A 25103-nucleotide genomic window follows, 5' to 3' on the forward strand; every position below is an offset into this window, starting at 1 on the left:
GAGGTGTTCACCCGTACATCTACGGATAACAACAACAGTCCTGTGAGGTCTCCACAAACAAGACTACAGGTTTTTGTAGGTTGTATATTTTCCAACCACATCATTGTTAAGTTTACCCTATAATGATTGCAGTAGCAATCACCATCTGGGTCCTGAGGAAGGCCACGATCAGATATTGATCTCTATGGCTGAAACATGTAGACCTGTTGTTTGGACCAGTGCAGCCAACATTTCTTAGACGGCACTTGCACTGTTTTTTAACCTTGACACCAAGAGTTAACTAATAAACTCTTTTTTCTCTTGGTAGCCAATTTTATATCACTTTTCACATCACCATTTGCACTGTAACCATCACCCTTCATATTCTTTACGCTTCGCATCAAACGGATTTTAGGAGATCCGATCGATTGATCAATAAAACATCCCTGAGCTCCTCCCTCACATTGAGGGGGTTGTAGCCCTTGGATGCACTAGGGATTGCAACCAAGAGGAGATTTTGATGATGAAGCATGCCACCTCGGTGGGTGATGGGATTCCGCCCTCTTAATAGGACTCCCTCCATGTTTTAGAAGGAGCCGTACGCTTGTACTGCTTGTGCTTTAGAGTGGTCTTGAGCTCGATAGACCTGCGGATTACTTGTTTGATATGCCACCAAATGATTTTCACACACTCTGGTGGACTCTGCCCTGTGGTCATCTTTGAACAAACAGTGCTCACCTTCTCTATGCCACCTGCAGCACCACAGCGCCCTACAACATCCGCACTTCCACTGACACTGCACTTCATCGACTCAGTCTGGGGTTTCAACCTAAACCTAAAGAAAGATCTTCTGGGCTCACTCTGCAATTAAGTTGTCTGTCACTACTCTCTGGAATACCCATCCTTGTCCCAGCCGCACTAATGACCCAGACATGGTGCTACCAGCCACGTGGACACCCCACTTCCATCACTAACTCTCACCTCCTCTGACGACTGCCTGCTAGATGTGTCCCTCGGCATCTTACAGCCTCCCACTACTACCACCATGAGCCCTACTGCAAAGCCTACACAGGCCCACAGGACTCCATTCCTGAATCAGTGGCACCAATAAACACGTCACCCCACCCAGTAACTTGTCACTACCACAAGCCCTCACTAGCCTCGCGCACAACCCTCCTGTCCATATACCTGGACCATATCCAGGGCCACTGGGATTATGCGGAAGGGGAGGGTCAAATTATGTGGCAGGGTTGAGTAACTTATGCAGAAAGAAAAGGGGAATTGTGCAGCATAATGGGGCACATATTAGGATAGTATTACTTCCTTATTTTGTCATTTTTGGGTCGAGCCTGGGCCGCACATGCGCTGCCCCCGAGGCATGGACTGGTAGGGACTGAAAGCTCCGCCCACTCTCCACCCATACTTTTAAATGGCTTGTGTCAGTGTTCACGGTACACTGTGGCTCTTCATTGGTCAATAGGCTTAGTAGTCCCTCCTTAGTACCGCCTTGTCTCATTTTGTAACCCACCATGGTGACACTCCCTGTTACGTGCGTTGTTGCTCGGTAAGCTTTAATTACAGCCTCTGAGCACTATTTTCTCGAATAGTTTTTCCTGCCTGCTGTTGCAGGCAGTACACGCTCTCTCCTGATGTTTTTTATTTATATAGCTCGGGAGCTGGCATTTACAATGCAATACGTCATGCATTTGCAATAGTTTAAGCTATTGGCATTGTAAAGGACAATGCCTTTGATTTTTCGGTTTTAAAAACAACACATAAATAAAAAGCATTGTAATTTACAATGCCAATAGCTCAAACTCTCTTAAATGTGAGACCTATTGCATTGCAAATGCTTGATAAACTTGGTAGCACAGTCAGGCATTGAGTGCACCTTATGAGTACAATCAGCAACAAAAAGGTGACCAGTCAAGCTTTGCAAAGTACCCTCCACTGCTCGGCAACACGTGTCACTACATTTTTAGTAACTTTTGAACCATTTGAACTAGAAACAAAATGTTTTTTGTTAAGATCTGCAAATTATGCGGCAGACACTGGATTATGTGGCAAATGCAACAAATCTATAATTATGCGAAAATCGCTACAGCCACACAATTGCATGCTTCCAGTGGCCCTGACCATACCTCAGCAGTTACTTAAGGCACCTCACAAGGGCGGGCAGCTCCTCCTACAAAAACCCAGAGATGTTTACAAAGAGACCCTCTGTGGCCTAACTACAGCCTTGATTCATTCAAATTGACTTTTTACCAAAGCTCTTCACCAACCATCACTGCTGGAGGCTGGGCAGCGCTATGAACACTTGCATCTCTCTCTTCGCACCTTCACAAAAGCCTCACGTCCTCACCTCAGCCCATCACAACCATGCCTTCTCTCTTCTTACCCAAGTTGAGTGCAACCATCCACTTCCGGCTGGAACCCTGCCTCCTACTGTTGAAACAATCACACTGCTCCTTCCCCGTGGACAAGACCATTGGTGGGGCCACAAGACCACTAGATAACCTCCCCAAACACTCACCCACCTCTCGCCGCCAACATCAGGCTTGAGGCACTGATCACAATACAAGGTACTCACCCACGTGCACAAGGGAACACAAGGCTTGCACCATCCGCTTCACAATTACTCATGAAACACTTTTACCCTGGTACATCCTGTCCTCATCAATCCACTCTGCCAACCAGGGCCTCCCACCTGCATTCAAACTACTCCACACCGCACTAAGATCATGAAGTATTACACCCCCTGATCTGGAACACCCACCTGGGCCAACCTTGAACCTTCTCTCCCTAGAGTCGAAGTGTGCCAGAACGACCCGCTTATTGAGGCTCGAAAACCTGAGCAATGGACATTTCCGTCCACCAGAATCTGTCCTCTGCTCAACAAGGGGTGGGGGGGGGACGTTTAGGAGCGCCTCAAGGTCCGGCTACAGGCTCCATCGGATACTACGTAATACGTTAGGTTATGTTTATTGTATTGTATTGTATTGTATTGTAATTGCATTTATATAGCGCTTACTACCCCTGACGAGGCGTCAAAGCGCTTTTTCAGCGAGTAGTACACTACTCCGGGACCCATAGAGGATTAGTGTTGAATTAGTATAGTGAAACATACATGCAAGTACATTTTAAGTGGTGGATAGGTTAGTCAGTTATTTGGATTTGGAATGATAGCAGAAGGAAAGAGGAGGACAAAGGTTTGTATTTATATCGCTCTTGTTGTCGCCCGCTATTCCGGAAGCCCATAAAGGATTAGTGGTAAATTAGTATGGTGAAATATGAAATAATTTCAGTGGTGGATATTAGTCAGTTATTTGGAGTGAGAAGGATAGCGGAGGGATAAAAGGGGAAGAAAGATTTGCATTCATATAGCACTTGTTACCCCTGATGGGTGTTGAAACGCTTTTCTAGCGAGTAGCACACCACTCCGGAACCCATAAAGGATGTTATTTATATTTGTAAAGCGCAACGGTCACCCGAGGGTGTCCTGGCGCTGCGTACTGCTTTCCGGTTGTCAGGGTGTGAAATAACCTAGGATGTAAAAAGCCAGGTTTAAAGTCCCTTCCTAAAAGGTACGCCGTTCCTGCGGGAACTACATCCGCCCTCTGCTTACCAGAGATGGGGGTCTGCGAGTGCTTCAGGGTCCAGCATTCAGGCTCCCTAGGATACTATGTAATACAAATGGTACGCCGTTCCCGAGGGAACAACATCTATCCTCTGCTTACCACAGAGGGGGTGTATGAGCGGTTCAAGGTCCCGCATGCAGGCTCCGTAGGATACAATGTAATACAAACGGTACGCCGTTCCTGAGGGAAGGACATCTGCCCTCTGCTTACCACAGAGTGTAGGGGGCAGACTATGAGCGCTTCAAGGTCCAGCATTCAGGCTCTGTAGGATACTATGTAATACAAACGGTACGCCGTTCCTGAGGGAAGGACATCTGCCCTCTGCTTACCACAGAGTGTAGGGGGCAGACTATGAGCGCTTCAAGGTCCAGCATTCAGGCTCTGTAGGATACTATGTAATACAAACGGTACGCCGTTCCTGAGGGAAGGACATCTGCCCTCTGCTTACCACAGAGTGTAGGGGGCAGACTATGAGCGCTTCAAGGTCCAGCATTCAGGCTCTGTAGGATACTATGTAATACAAACGGTACGCCGTTCCTGAGGGAAGGACATCTGCCCTCTGCTTACCACAGAGTGTAGGGGGCAGACTATGAGCGCTTCAAGGTCCAGCATTCAGGCTCTGTAGGATACTATGTAATACAAACAAGTACGCCGTTCCTGAGGGAACAACATCTATCTTCTGCTTACCACAGAGGGGGTGTATGAGCGGTTCAAGGTCCAGCTTTCAGGCTCCGTAGGATACTATGTAATACAAACGGTACGCTGTTCCCAAGGGAACGACATCTGTCCTCTGCTTACCACAGAGGGTGGGGGGGGGGATAGACTGAGCGCTTCAAGGTCCAGCATTCAGGCTCCCTAGGATACTATGTAATACAAACAGTACGCCGTTCCTGAGGGAAGGACATCTGCCCTCTGCTTACCTACCATATCCCAAACACCTCCCCTGCCAGACTTTCATTGATAACGTAAACATGCATACTGTGTACTTACATTTACATGTAGATCAATGATTATGCCTACATCCTACTACTCAATTTCACCCATCAATGCTCTTACCTCCAGGCAACCATCACGCTGAAGTTCTCTTGTACAACCATGTTGCTTGGATTAGAACTTATGTTTGAAGGACTTATGGATCTCAGTAAGTAGAAATGCAAACCACAAAGACAGAAGTACATGTTGAGAGTGCACTCATGGTCACATGACGCGATGCATGTTGAGTCACTCATGGCCACATGACACGATACATGTTAGGTCCACTCATGGGGCCCGATTCACTTAACTAACTTAAGACAAAATCCTAAACGTACTACCATTTTGGTACTCATCCCCACGCCCCGCTGACGGGGTCTCATCCCCACGCCCTGCTGCCGGGGTCTCATCCCCACGCCCCGCTGACTGGGTTCCATCCACACGCCCCCTGCCCCCCCACGCACGGCCTGCCCTCACCTGGCCGCTGTACCCGGATCTCCAGCAGGTTGGACAGGCGCTCCGCCATCTTGGTCCAGCTGTTGTTGTGGTTCTTGCGCCAGAGCTCCGCCAGGCACTGGTACTTGCCGGCCTCTGAGTCGCTGGCCCGGCTGATGCTCAGGCGCACGTTGTTGCTGGACTCGGCCTTCTCGATGGCCGTGCGGCTCCGGAAGTTGGCGGCCCGCTCACCCCACTGGACGCCGCTGTCCCGGGTGAAGGTGACCAGGTCATGGAAGTCACTGGCCCCGGCCAGCTGGAAGCGCCAGGTGACCGCCAGGGGCACCCAGGACGGGTAGTGCGGCTTCAGGATGCACTGCAGGTCGAAGGAGTCGTTGTAGGTCACCCCCGGGGTGCGGGAGATGGCGGTGACGGCGAAGCCGGCGTCTGGGGAGAGAGGAGAGAGAGGGTGAGAGAGGATGAGAGAGGAGAGAGAGAGAGGGTGAGAGGAGAGAGAGGGTGAGAGTGGAGAGAGAGAGTGAGAGAGGAGAGAGAGAGAGGGTGAGAGAGAGGGTGAGAGTGAGAGAGGAGAGAGAGGGTGAGACAGAGAGGAGAGAGAGGGTGAGAGGAGAGAGAGAGAGGGAGAGGGTGAGTGAGGAGAGAGAGAGAGGGAGAGGGTGAGTGAGGAGAGAGAGAGGGTGAGAGGAGAGTGAGAGGCTGAGAGAGTAGAGTGAGAGTCAGAGAGGAGAGACAGGGTAAGAGAGGAGAGACAGGGTAAGAGAGGAGAGAGAGAGACGGAGTAGAGGAGAGAGAGAGGGTGAAAGAGGAGAGAGAGTGTGAGAGGAGAGAGAGGGTGAGAGAGGAGAGAGAGAGGGTGGGAGAGGAGAGAAAGGGTGAGAGAGGAGATAAAGAGAGGGTGAGAGCGAGGGTGAGAGAGTGAGAGAGGAGAGAGGGTGAGAGCGAGGGTGAGAGAGTGAGAGAGGAGAGAGGGTGAGAGGAGAGAGAGAGGGTGAGAGAGGAGAGAGAGAGGGTGAGAGAGGAGAGAGAGAGAGGGTGAGAGAGGAGGCTGAGAGCGGAGAGACAGGGTAAGAGAGGAGAGAGAGGGTGAGAGGTAAGAGAGGAGAGAGAGGGTGAGAGGAGAGAGAGACGGGCTGAGAGGAGAGAGACACGGAGGAGAGGAGAGAGAGAGGGTGAGAGGAGAGAGAGAGTGAGAGAGGAGAGAGAGAGGGTGAGAGAGAGGAGAGTGAGAGGCGGAGAGGAGAGACGGGGTGAGAGGAGAGAGGGTGAGGAGAGAGGAGAGAGAGGATCGGAGAGAGAGAGAGGGTGGAGAGAAACAGGGTGAGAGAGGAGAGAGAAGGTGAGAGAGGAGAGTGAGGCTGAGAGAGGAGAGACATGGTGAGAGGGGAGAGAGGACAGAGACGGGGGAGAGGAGAGAGAGACAGGGTGGGGGAGGAAAGAGAGACAGGGCGAGAGATGGGGAGAGAGGATGAGAGGAGAGAGAAAAGGTGAGAGGAGAGAGTGGGTGAGAGAGGACAGAGAGGAAAGAGAGGGAGCAAGAGAAAGAGAGGAAGAGGGAGTTAGAGGGAGAGTGAGAGAAGAGAGAGGGTGAGAGAGAGAGAGGGGAGATTGTGAGGAGAGTGCTTGGGAGCCTGTGAGGGAGCTTCTTTGCCTCTTTGTTAAAGGCGAGGGGCCAGGCTAACCGCTCCAGAGTAGGCCCCTCTGGGAGCCACAGGAAAGCAGACCCCTGCCTCGTACACTGGGTGTCTTGGGGGCTGGTGCAGCCAAGACAAACCTTTCCCATCTAGGGCTGTCCAGCTCAGGTACTGGCATCTTCCAATACACACTTTCATCCCCGGGGTAAGTGGTCCAGTGGATCAGCAAGATGCCACGCTCGCCTCGTCTAGGGTTGAATGGCTCGTGGAATGACCGGTTACTCACCGGTAATATTCATTACTCCGAGTCGTAGCCCTCCCCGTCCCAGTCCTAACTACATGAGCATAGCTCCTCCCACCAGAAACTCCCAAGCAACTTGAAACCCATCCCTTCCCTCCAGGCCACACCCATACCCTGAGGCATATAGCCCTGTGACCTGCCAATCAACAACCTGTACCCAACAAGCACAAGAAGCCGAAACAGGGAGGGAGGGATGGGAACCTGGACTGGGACGGGGAGGGCTACGACTCGGAGTAATGAATATTACCGGTGAGTAACCGGTCATTACCTCCTCGTCAGCCCTCCCCGTCCCAGTCCTAACTACATGAGCAGATACCAAAGCAATAATTGGCTTCACTCAGTAGCAAAAAACAGACTTTATTAAAGCACAGAAAAGTCACACCACCGGAGTAGAACGCAACACAGCGTCCCCAAACCCAGCAGAATCAGTCCCCCCAACCACCAAACGATAATGGGACATAAAGGTGTGCGGAGAACTCCAGGTAGCAGCCCTGCAGATTTCAGCCATGGAAGCCCCCTGAAAACAAGCCCAGGAAGCCGCCACCCCCCGAGTCGACCTACCCTGAACAGACCCCGGAGCCAACACACCACAGGCCTCATACGCAGCACCCACAGCCCATCGTAGCCAACGACTGAGGGTAGCCCCAGAAGGCTTAAGACCCTGACCAGCCAGGCCAAAGGTCACAAAAAGGGATTCCACCTTACGAAACGGCCCAGTACGCAACAAATAGATCTCAAGAGCCCTCCGAATGTCCAAACAGTGCAGCCGCACCTCAACCTCTGAAAGAGGATCAGGACATAAAACAGGCAAAACCAGATCCGCAGAGCAGTGAAAAGAGGAAGGGACCTTGGGAACAAAGGAAGGATCAGGCCGCAGTACCACCCGATCAGGAAAGAAACGTAAAAAAGGGGCCGAACGAAGCAAGGAGCCCAACTCCCCAATCCGCCTAGCCGACGTAATAGCCACCAGGAACAGCACCTTGATCGTCAGAAACCTCAAAGACACCTCCAGTAGAGGCTCAAAGGGAGCCCCCTGCAAAGCCCCCAAAACCAGAGGCAGATCCCAACTAGGAGCAAAGGACCGAATGACAGGCTTCTGAAGGAAGCAACTCCGCAACAAACGGGACACCAGGGGAACCACCGGGTCACAGACCGAACCCCGAAAGGCCCGAACAGCAGCCCACTGAGCCCTCAGGGAGGACACAGCCAGACCCAAGTCAAAGCCGTCCTTCAAAAAGTCCAAGACCAGTACCGGATCCACCTCCAATGCAGACCACCCACGCGCCGTACACCAAGACTGAAAAGAAACCCAATGCCGGGCATAGGATTTGAGAGTCGAAGGGCGCCTGGACCTCTGAATAAATTCCGCCACAGAAGGAGAACACCCCAACTCCACAAGGTTCATCCTCTCAACAGCCAACCCGCCAGTCTCAGGCGGACCAGACACTCCAGAGACAGAGGGGGAAATGACAAGGGACAAGGGACCACCGGCAACCTCCAGCAAGGCCCCACAGCCAACTTCAACAACAGAGGGAACCAAGGCCGCCTGGACCAATCCGGAGCCACCAGGATCACCGAAGCCCGATCCAATTTGACCTTCAGCAGAACACGCGGCAGCAGGGCAATAGGGGGAAATGCATACATCAGGCCCCCCTCCCACCGGAAGGACAGGGCATCCACCCTCCAAACCTCGGCAGAGCGAGCCAGAGAACAAAACGTCTCCCTCAAGGCGTTCCCCGGGGCCGCAAACAGGTCCACCACCGGGACCCCGAACCGGGCCATCAGGCAACGAAAGACTTCCTGAGACAGGCACATGTCCGACAGGGAGGGAAACACCCTGCTCAGGCGATTCGCCTCCGAGTTCAAAATCCCAGGCAGATGTAAAGCCCTCAGAGACAACAAGTGAGACTCCGCCCACAGGCCTATACTTTGAGCCAACAAATTGAGGGAAGCCACCCTCGCGCTCCCCTGGCGGTTGATATAACACACCACCACCGTGTTGTCCTACCGCACCATCACATCCCTCTGGAGGACCCAAGGCAGAAAATGAGACAACGCCAACTGAACCGCCTTCAATTCCCGCCAATTTGAGGACATCTCCGCCTCCGGCACAGACCAAAGACCCTGCACAGATTCCTGACCCAAGACCGCACCCCAACCCAGTACCCTGGCGTCGGTCGTCAGGACCAACCTCACTTGGGACACAAAGGGCGAGCCCTGTAAGAGGTTCCGATCCACCAGCCACCAGGACAACTCCCGGGCGATGGACACACTCCCCGGAACCAACAGCTCGTAATTCAGAGAGGCCGGATCCCAATGCTCCAGAAGATGATTCACAAGGGGGTATAAGTGTAAGCGGGCCCAAGGAACAATCATCACAGTTGCTGACATCAGCCCCTGAACACGCAACCACTGGCGAGCCGTGGAAGACCGAGCCCCCAACACCCTCTTCAGTTCGTGCACAAGAGTCAGTCTGCGGGGCTCCGACAGGAAGACCTTCCCCAACCTGGTGTTGAACACCCCCCCAATGAACAACAGTTCCTGAGTGGGGTGAAGATGGGATTTCTCCAAGTTCAGAATCCACCCGAACCGTTGAAGGAGACAGCAAACCTCCCGGGAATGTGACTGAGCCTGAAGGAAAGAAGAGGAAGAAATCAACCAATCGTCCAAGTAAGGGAAAACCTGTATACCCTTAGCATGCAACAAACCCACCAAGGGCGCCAACACTTTAGTAAACACCCTCGGAGAGGCAGACAGGCCAAAGGGCAATACCTGGAACTGGTAGTGATCCACCCCTACACAGAAACGCAGGAACCTCTGTGAATCTGCGTGCACTGGCACATGAAAATAGGCGTCCCGTAGATCGAGAGAAGCCAGGAAATCTCCCACCGACAGGAAGGGAAGAATCAACTGCAGAGTCACCATTTTGAAGGACCGACGAGGGATACACAAGTTCACCGCCTTCAGATCCAGGACCGGACGGAAGTCCCCATTTGGCTTTTGGATCAAAAACAGGATTGAGTAAACCCCCCGACCCTGTTGACTCACAGGCACCCTCACCACAGCACCCTTTGACACCAAGTCCCGAACTCCGTCCAATAGAGCACGACATCTTGCCAGAGACCTGGGAACAGGGGTAGCTTTGAACACATCCACCGGAGGAGTCCCAAATTCTATTCTGTAGCCCAGTCGTACCACCTTTAGAACCCACAGATCCCGAATGAACTCCTCCCAGACAGATAAAAAAGAGGTGAGGCGACCCCCAACCGGCACCTCCAAGGAATCCATCACATAGTCACGACTTGGAGGGACCTGCAGAAGAGGAAGCACCCTGGTGACCCCGGGACTTGTGGAAGGAAGGGACACCCCGGCCACGTCCCCTACCACGAAAGGGCTGAGCAGCCATCTTAGATTGAAATGCCTGCCCAAAAGCCCGCTTATAACCCGCAAACTTCCCTTTCTGAGAAGAGCGGACCGGAGCCAACAATTTTTTGTCCTCAGCTGTCTTTTTAATCAAAGCTTCCAACGGCTCCCCAAACAGCTCAGAGCCCGTGAAGGGAATCTTCATCACGGCCGCCTTCTGAGCAGCTTCCGCCTTCCAAGACTTAAGCCACAACTGCCTCCTAGCAGCAACCGAGGCACCAGCAGCCGCCGCCGCAGCACTAAGGGAGTCGAAGGACAAGTCAGCCATGAAACGCAACTGCTGTTCCAACATGGACAAAGACTCAGAGGGATCCTCCTCCTGCATGAGCTGCGCAGAAATACCCTGACAGTCCTTAAGAAGCGACTGAACAAGATAGCTGGTGTAAGCAGCAGACCGAACAGCCAGATTGGAGGCTGCAAAGGACCGCTTCAAGGCCCCCTCGACACGCTTGTCCCCAGGATCAGAAGGCACCGCATCTTCAGACACCACCAGGCTCTGAGACGCCATACCAGCCAGCAGAGAATCCACTTTCACCACAGCCGGAAACTCCTCCGCGAAGCCCTGCAAGGGATACCTCTTAGCCAGAAACCGGGGAAAGGCATGCCTGTCAACATCCTTCCACTCCCCCTCCAGCACTTTCCTCACAGACGTATGAATGGGGAGGCTTTCCGGATCTTTCTTCAGGTAATTGGCGAAGAAGTCTTCAGACTCTCCACCCTCCACAGGATCAGGGAATCCCAGATTGTCTCGAACATGCTGCATAACACAGCGAAGGTCAGCCCCTTGGACAAAACGACCCTTCACCTCCTCATCAGAGTCAACGTCCGGATCTACCTCAGCCGAGGCATCCAATTTCTGTCTCTTAGGCCCCTTGGGATCATGAGCCACAAAGGCCGCCGCCACAGCAGCCTCAATCATTTTTTGAATATTCGCCATGGAAGGAGCAGTGGAAGAACCAGCGACCACCTCCCCATCCTCACAGCCGAGCTCACGCACGTCTGCACCTCTACCCTCCATGTTGTAAACAGGAGAACAGAAATCCAGACCCCAAGATATACCCAGACCAATCAAAGCAAAAAGCCCCAAGGACCAACCAGGGAAAGCCACCTAGACCGGGAGCCAATCCCTACACAGGACCGAAGGCCGGCCTTCAAACCGCCCTATCAGAGAAGACTACCAAACTACAAAAGGAAAAGACTGAACAGGGCCCAACTGTAAGGACACGAAGAAACCCAGAAGACCCCGTCCCAGGAACCAGTGAACCCAGAGGTAAGAACTCCCCAACGCCCCAGCAGAACTGCAGGAGAGCAGAGCCACCAAACCCCACATGACCCTCACAGATAACAGATACAGGCCAAGGACAGGGAAAAACACCCTAGGGCCCCTCCACAGCAGAGCAGCAAGAGGTCAAGACATGAAATCAAGCCCCATGCAAATCCCTCCAGCCAAAAACGGCAATAAAGCAAATCGGACCGCCAGTAGAGGGAGCTCCAACAACAGAAACGCGGGGAAGAGAACACTTAACCCAGGAATAAACATCAAAGTCGGACTGAACCTAAACATCGGGCCCCCCCTCCCCGCAACCCCAGACTCCACCAAGGATTGCAGGAAGCATTAATAAAAAGGGGGAAAACACAGCTCGAAGAAACGAGCACCGAGAGTATGTAAAGACAGAGAAGCCAATCCGGCACGCCCTCGGCGCGCTGAAAAAGCCAGCCACACACCCCCCCTCCCTCCCCGGGTGAACCGGCTAGAGCAGGGAACGAACCCGGAAGAGGGGAGGCTGCAGCAGGGAGTCACCACCCCACAGCAGGCAGTCCGGACCCCCAACCCCACGGTCCCGCTACAGCAGGAACTCAAAGAAATGCCCACAATGTAAAAGAAAAACAGGCACAATAGGGGTTAAAAACGGGCGCTTAGCATCCCGTCTCACACTTACCAGATAGGAGGCCAATTCCAGTGCCCCCCTCGACGAAGACTGCTCGGAAGTGATTCCGCAGAAAAAACAAACAGGTTGTTGATTGGCAGGTCACAGGGCTATATGCCTCAGGGTATGGGTGTAGCCTGGAGGGAAGGGATGGGTTTCAAGTTGCTTGGGAGTTTCTGGTGGGAGGAGCTATGCTCATGTAGTTAGGACTGGGACGGGGAGGGCTGACGAGGAGGTAATGGTAAACAGACAACCACACCTTCCCCACTGGGGTAGAATTGATTTGGGGTTGGTACAAAGATAAACACCCCTTCCCCTGTAGGATGCATTGGCTCAGGGGATGATACAGCGACCTACAGACCTCCACCTCTAGGGCTGCATGGCTCATGGGGTGGGTATAACGACAGACCACTCCCCTATACCATTCAATAGACAAATGTGATTGAGGCATGGATTGACAGTATTCTAGCTTCACAGCAAGGGTGTTCAGCGGTCACGGATGCACTACTGAACCTTTCACCGCCGCGGTTCATCATCTTAGGGATGCAACAATTGACCTCAATTCCAGCGCGGACAATTCATTGCCGCCTCCACCTCTTTCAGGTCCTCTCTTTATCAGACTTTTTAATCAATCAATCAATCCTTATTAAGCACAACTACTCACCGGTGAGGGTCTCAAGGCGCTGGGGGTGGGGGTGCCGCTGGGTTTGCGGTTCAGTCGAAGAGCCAGGTCTCGATGTCCATACTGAATTGCGGCAGCGATGGTGATCGCCTGAGGTGCAGAGTCAGGGAGTTCCAGGTCTTCGTAGCGAGGTAGGAGAAGGTTCTTCCTCCAGCTGTGGTCTTCTTGATCCGTGGGATGGTGGCCAGTTGGGTGGAGCGGAGGTGTCTGGTGGGTGTGTAGAAGGAGAGGTGCTGGTTGAGGTATGCAGGTCTGGCGTTGGGGATGGCATTGTAGGCGTGCGCGAGGAGCTTGAAGGTCATTCGTTTGTTGATAGGTAGTCAGTGAAGGTACATCAGGTGGCCGGTGAGGTGGCTGCTGAGTGGGATGTTCAGGATGAGTCTGGCAGAGGCCATCTGGATGTTTTGCAGTATCTCTAGGAGTTTCTGGGTGGTGCCGGCGTAGAGTGCGTTGCCGTGGTTGAGTCTGCTGCTGACAAGTGCACAGGTGACCGTTTACCTGGATTTGGTGGGGAGCCACTTGAAGATCTTCTGAAGCAGGCGGAGGGCGTGGAAGCAGGAGGACGGAACAGGTTTGATTTGGCAGTTAATTGAGAGTGAGGAGTCCAGAATGATCCAAGTTATCATGCTTAGTCTGTGGGTGAAGGGGGTAAGGGAGGGGGGAGTTCTGAGCACTGCGGGCAACCAAGAGTCATCCAGGGCAGAGAGGGTGAGCCCAGGATGAGGACTTCGGTCTTGTCTGAGTTAAGCTCGAGGCAGCTGGGTGTTGGTTTGTGAAGCTGTCATAGATCTCCTTGATCTTATGGTGGAAGAAGGTGGCAAAGTTATCGCAGAGGTTTGAGAGGCAGGAATTTCTGCTGTCTCTGAGCTTGGTTTGGTGATTTCTTTTCGCCACAGTGAAGAGTTCTTTGTTGTTGTGTGCGTTGGCGTGATGCATTCCTGGATGGCTGTTTTCTTTGTTGATCTGATGAGGTGGTGGTGTGCGGTGACAGTGGATTTGAAGGCTGTGTGGTCTGCCATGATCTTGCTGCTCCTCCATCTTTTCTCGAGCCATCTAAGGGTGCGCCTCGACTCTTGGATGGCGGGGAAAACCAGCTGGTTTTCTTGGAGATTTGCCTGCCTGACGGTTTCCTGACAGGAGCCAGTGTGTTGCCGCAATCGGAGATCCAACGGTGGAGGTTGCCCGCTGAGGTGTTGTCGTCCATTGATGTCAGTGGTGGGGTTGTGCTGAGGGAGGCGGTGAGCTGGTCTTCGATGACCTTGTTTCAGTTTTTTGCAATGATCGTGGTAGATGTGATGGCATACAGTGGATTTGGAGAAAAAGTGGATGCAGTGGTGGTCGGTCCAGTGTGGCGCACAAATGTGACGGACGGTGATGTTGCTGCTTGCGGAGAAGATGGGGGTCGAGCGTGTGTCCTACTGAGTGTGTTGGAGATGTGACCAGTTGTTGGAGTCCAATGGTGGTGAGGTTCTCCAGTAGGGATGAGGTGTTGTGGTCATACAGGTTGTTCAGATGGAATTTGAGGTCGCAGAGGACGATGTAGTCCATTGTGGCGAGAGTGTGGTGAGCGATGAAGTTGGCTATGGCTTCATTGAAGGGGGGAAAGGGTACGGAAGGTCTGTAGGCAAGGGTGTTGCGAAGGGAGCCGTTCAGGTTCGTCTGGCTGTGGAGATGCTCCAAGTCAGGTGATTGGTCGTCGGAGCTGGTTGTGAGGCAGAGGGTGTTTGTGTGTACAATGGCGATGTCTCCTCACAGTCGGTTGATGCAGTCTTTGTGGATACTTTTTTAGCCGTCGGGGTGGTGGTTGCGATGTCTGGGGTCGAGGTGGGATTCATCCAGTTTTCAATGAAGAGGGCGGGGAATCAGATTCAGCTTCCTTCAATCACTGCCACCCTACCGAATCCCACCCTTACTCAGTGGCAAACATCTCTACCTCCTGCTTCCATCCCACAACTTATGTGGCCCATCCTCCTTAACTGAGCCTTTTCCAGATTCTATCACTCGTTTCCACTCTCCACTTGCCTCCCGATGTCCTTTCCCATAACCCCAGATTGCCTGCCCTTTTCACTGTTTCAGCCTCAATTCCTCTCTCAGGCTCCCAAATCTCCTGTGTCCTCCCAAATATACAACCTCTTACTGGGCTTCCATTCCACCCTCTCTTTCAGATTACCAGGTGTCTCCTCTGCAGCCCTAAATTATCTACAAACTCCACTGCTTCTCTGTTTTTTCTTAGCTTTCCGACTATCTCTGCTTCCTCCTCAAATTATTTCCTTCTCCATGCATGCCCTATATTCCTAGGTTCCTTCTTCGGCTTCCTTCTGATGCATTCTCCATCTCTTCTGCTTCACACTCTCTGTTTTTCCTCCATGGCTTTCTTTCCAGATACTCTTTTTCTCCCTGCTTCACTTTTGTTTCCGGTCTCTTTCGCAGCCCTTATTTTCCAGGTTCTTGGGTCCTCCTGAATACCCTCAGTCCAAGGTCTCCCCTACCCCAAATACTGTTCTGTTCCAGGTTCTCAGTTTTGTCTTTCTCCTTTTTGTCTCAGAGTTCTTTCTCCCCTTCTTCTTTCCTGTTCTAAGTTATTTCTGTCCCCTCCGCGGTTTCTTTTACAGGTTCTATCTCTCTTTTTTTCTCTTATTACATTCTGTTCTAGGTTTTTCCTCTCTGTTGTTTCATGAAGTTCAAGGTTCTCTCTCTTCCTTCCCCACTGTTTCAGGCTTTCTCTTACTGTTTCTTTCTTTCTCTCGCTTCGCATGCTTTTCTATGTTCCAGGTTTCTCTTCCTTTCTAAGCAGCTCTACTCATGAGTCAGCATAGTGATGTCTACTTACCAAGTGCGGTGATGGACACCGGGGTGCTATCTGATCGTTCCCCGATCATCTGCCACTCTGCGTCTGGACCCAGCACCCACTCGGCCACACGGCACTCATATTGGCCTTCATCGGACTTGAGGCTGCTGAAGATCTCCAGGGTGAAGGCATTCGGCCGCACTTGCTCCATCTGGATGCCTCCGAAGCCACCGCGCTCCTGGTAGGATGGTCCTGGCCGTAGGGTGCCCTCTCGGTCCAACAACACCACGTCACTGCGCCGGTTCTGCTTGTCTATCAGCTGCCAGGCCACGGACAGGCGGCTCTGAGGGTTGTCCACAGAGCGGACCCTACAAGCGAAGCGTAGACTTTCTCCCTCCAGGATGGAGCTGGTGTTGGTGGAGACATCGACGGAGATGCTGGTCTCTGTGGGCATAAAGAATTGATTCAGTGAGGAAGCATTTGTACCACGATCAATGTCTGCTCTGGACTCATTTCCAGACAACAAGCTGTACCCAGTCCTACTCCTGGGAGTCGACACAACTCAATAGTTCTACTCTTGACTGTCTCTATTCATAGGACCTCGAAGCCAGTTTGCAGATGATGCTTATCTGAGCCCTATAGCTTGTCACCTCTCAGGGCCTAGTGTGGAAGGTGCTGTGGGATGTGGCTCGCTCCAGATGGAGGGCGCACTGGTGAACAACCAATGGCTGAATCTGGAACAGGGCAGGAGGCCATGTTGTGCAAAGGATCTAAGTGGACTAGGAGTGGCGCTCATGGTCTGACAGAGGCAAGAAGGGGTGCCCCCACTGATGGTTTGGAGTCCAGGTTCTTCGAATGAGCTCTTTGCTCCACGGTGTACCATTCTGCTTTTAGGCCATACAAGGCAGAGGCTCTACATGCGAGCAGCGCCTGGGTGGCGACGGTCAGACCTTTTATGTAGGAAGTAAGAAGGAGTGTAGGAGAGTCTTGCTTATGTAATATGAGGGCGGTCAAGAGCTTTTCGACTGAGTGGAAGGGGAGGTGGGGACGGGTCGTTTAAAGGTCAAGGAGATGGTATGGAACTGACCTGATGGAGGCAGAGATAAGCATGGCAGACATGGAGAGGGGGGCTTTGTCACTGATAAAAGGGGGTACCATAGATGAAACTGGAGGTGGTGTTGAGGATGGAGGACAGGTTGAGCATGAAGGATGGTGGTGGCTCCATGTGTGATCAGCCTTTGATATCAACGGTGAGTGCTCTCAAGCAGAGGAAGGTTCATCATCTGCAAAGCGATGGTCTGAAGCACAAAGGATGCAGTGGTAGCAATGTAGAAGGCGCAAGAAGGAAGAGAAAGGGCAAGGGGCAAAGATACAACCTAAGGGGGTGAGGATTCCACTGGAGGAATATGCTGCAGGGAAATAGAGGGGAAGACAAGCAAACATGATGTGAGAAATGTCTGTATAAGCACAAATTGTGAGAAGGGAGGGCTTTAGTAAACATATTTGATCCCATAAGAAGTGGAAAGGCTGTTGAATACATGAGGAAGGTTTATCAAGGCCGAGCATAGAAATACAGGGCCCAGAAAAGCAGCCGATTAACCAGCATCAGGAGTGACAAATTTCACCCTTGACCGGGTTTTAAAATCCTTCCAACTCTCTTAGGGTGACCGCATCACTCCAAGTCACTGCAGATACCCCCCCCAGCCCTAAACGTTTCACCTACAAATCATTCTTTACAGGTGAGTTAGTCTACTTAAGTCAATGGCAGGAAAACAAGACTATTTATCACATGAAAGCCCAGAACTAGAAACAGCACATACATGTAATCCTAATCCTAATCCTGCTGTGATCACCAAAAGGCACAATCCTGTGGCCCGAGTCCACAACAGGCTGATGACCTCCCTCTCGGCTCAAGACCATCAGCAGATGTGGATGCTCCAGCATCCTTCCAGACCTGTGGACCAGAAGAGCATACATTGAGTGTGTACTTACTCAGCGGAAGGACGGTGATGGGGATGTTCTTCGGCCTCTTGCTCTCCTTATCGACAAACTCTCCCGTCACTGACCGCTCGCGCTCCGTCACACGGCAGTTGTACTTGCCGCTGTCCTCCAGGCGCAACCGGAAGATCTTCAGCACCGAGACGTGGTCATTCTCCTTGGCCACCTTCAACTGGCCCAGGCTCTCACGCTGTGCAAAGTCGCCGTTGAGGGAAGGGACGCCGCTTGGCGACAGGCTGGCAATCAGGGAGCTGTTGAAGGCCCATGAGATGGCGAAGAAACGTTCCGGCACGTTCTGAGCATCGATGATACACCTGAGCTCGGCCGACTCCCCGGCAGCATAGGACCTCTTCTCGGTTTCTAGGCGCACGTTGAAGTCTCGATCTATGAAGAGGAACATTAAAAACATGATGACTAGCACCAAGAGACCTTTTGGTATACGTGTGCTTAACAAATTCCCTAAACATACACATAAACATGACATCAGGGACGAGATGTGGCTGCTAGGGAGTTTGGACCAGCAGCCAAACAGAGTCAGAATATATCTAGTTGTTCATGGCAAAATTAGATAGCAGGCTGTTTTAGGAGAGATAACAGTAATTACATATTCCTGGGGGGGGGGGGGGGGGGGGGGCAGAAGTTTTGCCTTTTTAACATGTAACCCCTGGAATGAATTGCCCATCCAGTTTTTAAAAAAATAAGTCTAACTTGACATGCTTTAGGAAACATCTGAAAACTTGGCTTTATGCGCTACAGTATTAGTCCAGGATTTACTTCGATGACTGGTTCTGGGCTTTTATATCCTTCCTTTGTCGCTCCCCTTGCATACGCTAACACCAAGACACCCTTGGGCATTCGCTGCGCTTTATAAATTATATCAATAGAATCGAAATTTAGATGGAGGACAACACCTTCCACACATGGCTACAGATATGACACCTGCTGTCGAAACAGGACATCCCTCACCTGTTGCCCACACGTACTAACACACCTAAACTATTCACCACACCCCAGGACCCTCTGCATGTGAGATTATTTTTGTGTATTTTGACTCACTTAGAGGAAGGAGTGACAAGTGCATTCCATACACTATTATAAAGAGCAGCTTTTCCCATTAGCCTTAGGTCTAAGTTTAAACCATGGACCTGTATTTCACCTTCATGCTGCCAGACTCAAGAGACCTGCAGCTTGGCACTAACATCCCACTGAATGTCTGAGACACATTCCTGCTGCTGCAAGGGTCCCAAGCCCACCTGTTCAGTGCACTTCACCCTTCACCTGCATGTGGGTTACTATGCCATGCAGCTAAGACGTCAGTACAGTGACCAGGGCGCCGACACCTAGCATGGCTCTGTATACGCTAGAGAAGCCTTTCATCGTAGGATGCAGCATTAAACTCTAAAATACAACCCAAGCCTCTGCTAACCTGATTATAGATCACTTCCTGGACATGAGCATCATATCCTGCGTCAAATATACATCCACGTTTATCGCAAAACTTTTCCCCACAGAGTCAATATCTAAAACTGCCCCCTCTGGGTATCACGGCTTGCTTATACTGTTCCCCACTTAGTCCACTCACCCAGTGCTTAATTTGAGCTAGTGATTTCTGGTGCTCAGCACTGGCACTTAATTGTCAGAACCGGCTCTATTGACAATCCAACACACGGTGGCGCTGTCTATCCAATTTTGAGATGAGCGCAACAACAGTTTTTAATGAGTCTATATCCATTAACAAAGAATAATACCTGCTGCTCAGGCCATTCTTATAGCTTTGGGGGCCTGGAATAGCCTGAATTGTCACACTTTTAGGAGTACAATGGCCGTAGTTTTGTCCGTAGTTGGTACTGTCTTTGGCTACGCTGACAGGGGCAACAGGTTTTGCAGACGCAGTGGACTTCAGAGAAAAGCCCTGAAATGTTCATTTTTTACAAATTAAGCACTGCACTCACCCCAAATTGGGGCCCTTTTGGCCATGAATACCTAAATCTCCAGGTATCATGGCCTGGGTGCTGCTCCGGCCCTCTCCCTCCAGGTATCATGGCCTGGGTGCTGCTCCGGCCCTCTCCCTCCAGCTATCATGGCCTGGGTGCTGCTCCGGCCCTCTCCCTCCAGCTATCATGGCCTGGGTGCTGCTCCGGCCCTCTCCCTCCAGGTGTCATGGCCTGGGTGCTGCTCCGGCCCTCTCCCTCCAGCTATCATGGCCTGGGTGCTGCTCCGGCCCTCTCCCTCCAGGTGTCATGGCCTGGGTGCTGCTCCGGCCCTCTCCCTCCAGGTGTCATGGCCTGGGTGCTGCTCCGGCCCTCTCCCTCCAGCTGTCATGGCCTGGGTGCTGCTCCGGCCCTCTCCCTCCAGCTGTCATGGCCTGGGTGCTGCTCCGGCCCTCTCCCTCCAGGTGTCATGGCCTGGGTGCTGCTCCGGCCCTCTCCCTCCAGCTATCATGGCCTGGGTGCTGCTCCGGCCCTCTCCCTCCAGGTGTCATGGCCTGGGTGCTGCTCCGGCCCTCTCCCTCCAGGTGTCATGGCTGGCTTGCTGCTCCCGCCCTCTCCCTCCAGCTATCACGGCCTGGGTGCTGCTCCGGCCCTCTCCCTCCAGCTATCACGGCCTGGGTGCTGCTCCGGCCCTCTCCCTCCAGGTGTCATGGCTGGCTTGCTGCTCCCGCCCTCTCCCTCCAGCTATCATGGCCTGGGTGCTGCTCCGGCCCTCTCCCTCCAGCTATCATGGCCTGGGTGCTGCTCCGGCCCTCTCCCTCCAGCTATCACGGCCTGGGTGCTGCTCCGGCCCTCTCCCTCCAGCTATCATGGCCTGGGTGCTGCTCCGGCCCTCTCCCTCCAGCTATCATGGCCTGGGTGCTGCTCCGGCCCTCTCCCTCCAGGTGTCATGGCCTGGGTGCTGCTCCGGCCCTCTCCCTCCAGGTGTCATGGCCTGGGTGCTGCTCCGGCCCTCTCCCTCCAGGTGTCATGGCCTGGGTGCTGCTCCGGCCCTCTCCCTCCAGGTGTCATGGCCTGGGTGCTGCTCCGGCCCTCACCTCTTCCTCACCTGTTGCTTGCACACATGGTACTTCCGCACCCTCTTTCTGCACTAATAGCACACGTCTCACCTTTTGTGGGGGTCATTCCTCCCCTATGCTGTCACACACCCCTCTCCTGTTGCCCTCACAGATAATACATCCCTCTCCTGTTGCCATCACAGACCGTACACCCCACGCTCACCTTTTGCCATCGCAGATTGTATCCCCTCACCTGTGGTTCTCACAGACAGTACAGCCCTCACCTGTGGTCTGACAGACAGTACAGCCCTCACCTGTGGTTGTCACAGACAGTATGCCCCTCACCTGTGGTTCTCACAAACAGTGCAACACTCACCTGTTGTTCTCACAGAAAATGCAGCCCTCACCTGTGGTCTGACAGACAGTACAGCCCTCACCTGTGGTTGTCACAGACAGTATGCCCCTCACCTGTGGCCCTCACCTGTGGTTCTCACAGACAGTACAGCCCTCACCTGTGGTTCTCACAGACAGTGCAGCCCTCACCTGTGGTTCTCACAGACAGTACAGCCCTCACCTGTGGTTCTCATAGACAGTAAAGCCCTCACCTGTGGTTCTCACAGACAATATACCCCTCACCTGTGGCCCTCACCTGTGGTTCTGACAGACATTACAGCCCTCACCTGTGGCCCTCACCTGTGGTTCTCACAGACAGTACAGCCCTCACCGGTGGTTCTCACCTGTGGTTCTCACAGACAGTACAGCCCTCACCGGTGGTTCTCGCAGACAGTGCAGCCCTCACCTATGGTTCTCACAGACAGTATGCCCCTCACCTGTGGTTCTCACAAACAGTGCAACACTCACCTGTTGTTCTCACAGAAAATGCAGCCCTCACCTGTGGTTCTCACAGACAGTACAGCCCTCACCTGTGGTTCTCACAGACAGTGCAGCCCTCACCTGTGGTTCTCACAAACAGTGCAACACTCACCTGTTGTTCTCACAGAAAATGCAGCCCTCACCTGTGGTTCTCAAACACAGTACAGCCCTCACCTGTGGTTCTCACAGACAGTACAGCCCTCACCTGTGGTTCTCACATACAGTATACCCCCTCACCTGTGGCCCTCACCTTTGGTTCTCACAGACAGTGCAGCCCTCACCTGTGGTTCTCACAGACAGTGCAGCCCTCACCTGTGGTTCTCACAGACAGTACAGCCCTCACCTGTGGTTCTCACAGACTGTATACCCCCTCACCTGTGGCCCTCCCCTTTGGTTCTTACAGACAGTGCAGCCTTCACCTGTGGTTCTCACAGACAGTGCAGCCCTCAACTGTGGTTCTCACAGACAGTACAGCTCTCACCTGAAGCCCTCACAGACACTCACCTGCGGCCCTCACAGACCCTCACCTGCGGCCCTCACATGTGTCCCTCACGTGTCCCTCACAGACCTTCACCTGTCGCCTGCACAGACCCTCGCCTGCGGCCCTCACAGACCCTTACCTGCTGACCTCACAGACCCTCACCTGCGGCCCTCACAGACCCTCACCTGTTGCCTGCACTGACCCTCACAGACCCTCACCTGTGCCCTCACAGACCCTCACATGTGTCCTTCACAGACCCTCACCTGCGGCCCTCACAGACCCTTACCTGCGGCCCTCACAGACCCTCACCTGCGGCCCTCACAGACCCTCACCTGTTGCCTGCACTGACCCTCACAGACCCTCACCTGTGCCCTCACATGTGTCCTTCACAGACCCTCACCTGCTGCCCTCACAGACCCTTACCTGTCGCCTGAATGTTGACGATGGTCCCACTGGACCTCTTCTTGGTCATGGGGTACCATGACAGGTCCCGGTCTTGTATCCACTCCGAGGCCTCGCAGTAGAACTCGCCCTGGTCCGACGGCTGCAGGTTGTAGATGGTCAGCTTGAAGGTGGTGTTGCCCACCTTGTCCAGCCTGACGTCACCTGAGGCGTGCCGGTGGGTGTAGGCCCCGCCCGAGCTCAGCACGAAGTCTCGCGAGAGTGAGATGACCTCCACTGCCTGGTCATCCTTCTGCCGGTGCCAGGTGACGGACAGGTGGGTGTGCTGCGCGGTGACCCTGGACACGTCACACTTGACCTCCACCGAGTCCCCCTCCACCCTGCTCAGGGTCTGAGGGACCGACGCCACCTTCAGGGTATCCGGGATCACTGAAACACAGAGTTTAAGTTTAAGTTTATTTTGCATAGTTAATTAAAACCATTGCAATAAAATATTCCAAAATTGATAAAACATCCATATTCAACCCCTTCCATGCTCATGACGAGCTGAGCTCGTCTGTTAGAACGCTCACACGTGGGGCGAATTCCGTTGCTGTGCGAGCGTTCTACAGAAACGGGTGTGGCCGTGACAGGCTCAGCTCGTCATGAGCACACGACCACCGTGGCTCATGACGAGCTGAGCTCGTCACGAGCACAGCGGCTTTGTGCGCGCCCCCCATACCCCAGCACAGCGGGGGAATCAGCACCACAGGCAAGGGGTTAAAACCAATAAAAAGTCAAAGAGTGAAAAATTCATTACAATTTAAAATGATAGTTCAGTGGTGCTGATTAGAGACAAACATTTATTCACTGGAAGCTGGGAAGTGCATATCTCAGTTTTCGCTTGCTCTCGCCAACACAGAGGGGAAAAACAAAGATGAAGACACGTCACGGGTGGTGGGCACACATTTCGTCCAATGATGTTTTTGGAAGAAAACAATTGCTTTACATGCGAAAATAGCCGAAATATTGTAAAAGTATTACTTCTGCCACCTATAAAAGCCATTCTATGATGACATCACTGTCTTGCATGTACCCTGTGACGTCAGAAAAAGGTAATGACATCATCAGCGGCTGGCTAGCTAACATTTTATGATATATTTAAGAGAAAAGCCTCAGAGCCCCCTCTTTCTTGAGACACTACTGATTTTCCTAGGCAGTGGCGTCATTTCCTGCCCACGCAGCAACACTACAGCCTGCAGATTGGTCCACGTCATTCTGCTACTTTAGGGAAACTGCAGTTTGAGCCTATTAGGAGGTGGAAGTGAATTCCCAGAGCAGGAAGAGGCCACCGTGTCCTGACGCTTCACAGGCGCTGCTGGCGGCACCTACAGATCACAGGCACTGTCTGGGTGTGTGCCATGACTCAGCGATGGGTTACGTCAACAGTATAGCGCTGTATTGCCATTAGTGTGGCATCATAGTGCTATCACGCGTTTACATAACTGATCTCATGATATGATCTGAGTCATTCCCTCCGAGTCAGGGCCTTTGTCATGCTGCGAGGTCAACAGACCAACGTTATGTCATTTCCAGTGATGTCATCATTATGATTATGCCAACTCATGGCTTTGAAACCTGAGAACAATCCTCCTTTTTTATCACAAGACCCTGGATCCTGTGCCCACGAAGGGGGTGGGGATGCAGCTGAAGTGAGGGGGGGGGGGCAATATGGAGTGGGTGCAGTAAATAAATAAATAAAGAGTTGGGGAAAGCAATAGGTGAGCTGAGGTGGGGAGGGGGAGGGAGCAACTCACTCCTCCGGGTGAGGGAGCGAGGAATTTGTAAGGTTTGCAACACACAAGGGAAAGAACAAGTAAACACCTCTACGCTGTAATTACTTCAAGTGGAAGAACAAGCACTTGCAATGCAATTGGTCCCGCCTTTGGGACCTTAAATGTATTTAGCTATGCAGCACGTTAGCCTGGGTGCTGAAACATCTACTGTTCTTTAACCTGGAGGGAAAGTAAGCACCAAACTGTGTGACATGGCAGGTATGGGAACACATGGAGAGATATACTGCCTTTCAGCGGGAAATGGTATAGTCCAAAGCTCTGTTTTTGATATAAAATCAGGGACTTCGGTGGTCATATCACTGAAAATACAAGATTTGCAAAAAAAATTATTGTCTAGGGGTACTTGTGGACGGCCTTTTCTATGGACTGGAATCTGGATAATGCTAAAGTGATTCTGGTATTTTACTGACCTCAGCTGGTCGTTTTCCATCAAGAAAGTTAAATAGAGGCAATTGCCAGAAAAATAAAAAAACAGAAAGTCACTCAGAAGAAAACAATTCTGGTATTTTACTGACCTCTACTGGTCGTTTTCTATCAAGACACTTAAATAGAGGCAGTTAAACAAGCAGAAAGCAATTCTGGTATTTTACTGACCTCTACTGGTCGTTTTCTATCAAGACAGTTAAATAGAGGCAGTTGAACAGGAAAAAAGTCCCTAAGCGGAAGCAGATAAGTTCTAGGGCTGATCTCCAGAGCCCACGAAGTACATACACATATTAGTTTATAC

At 52.3% G+C, this 25103-nt stretch overlaps 2 protein-coding genes across 2 annotated transcripts in view; both read right to left on the bottom strand.

Annotated features, from left to right (window-relative positions):
* The window catches only part of LOC147670596 (immunoglobulin superfamily member 3-like), a gene marked incomplete at its 3' end in the record, with an annotated part of 334245 nt that overhangs the window by 119721 nt on the left and 189421 nt on the right, over positions 1 to 25103 (bottom strand). The window contains exons 4-7 of the mRNA XM_086948140.1: positions 22563 to 22970; positions 17791 to 18180; positions 15841 to 16242; positions 5067 to 5471 (exon numbers count right to left, since the gene is read on the bottom strand). Of these exons, the coding sequence (XP_086804266.1) occupies positions 5067 to 5471; positions 15841 to 16242; positions 17791 to 18180; positions 22563 to 22970 (1605 nt within the window). The remainder of the gene's footprint in view (positions 1 to 5066; positions 5472 to 15840; positions 16243 to 17790; positions 18181 to 22562; positions 22971 to 25103) is intronic.
* Positions 10273 to 11418, bottom strand: LOC147670597 (lamina-associated polypeptide 2, isoforms alpha/zeta-like). Its single transcript, XM_086948141.1, has one exon. The coding sequence runs from the start codon at positions 11416 to 11418 to the stop codon at positions 10273 to 10275; it is 1146 nt and encodes a 381-aa protein (XP_086804267.1).

This window comes from Lissotriton vulgaris, unplaced genomic scaffold, assembly GCF_964263255.1.
Source record: "Lissotriton vulgaris unplaced genomic scaffold, aLisVul1.2 SCAFFOLD_953, whole genome shotgun sequence".
In the NCBI taxonomy this organism is placed as follows: Eukaryota; Metazoa; Chordata; class Amphibia; order Caudata; family Salamandridae; genus Lissotriton; species Lissotriton vulgaris.

Coding starts and splice junctions, on each gene's coding strand:
- LOC147670597 (XM_086948141.1), bottom strand. CDS start 11,418: ATGGAGGGTAGAGGTGCAGACGTGCGTGAGCTCGGCTGTGAGGATGGG.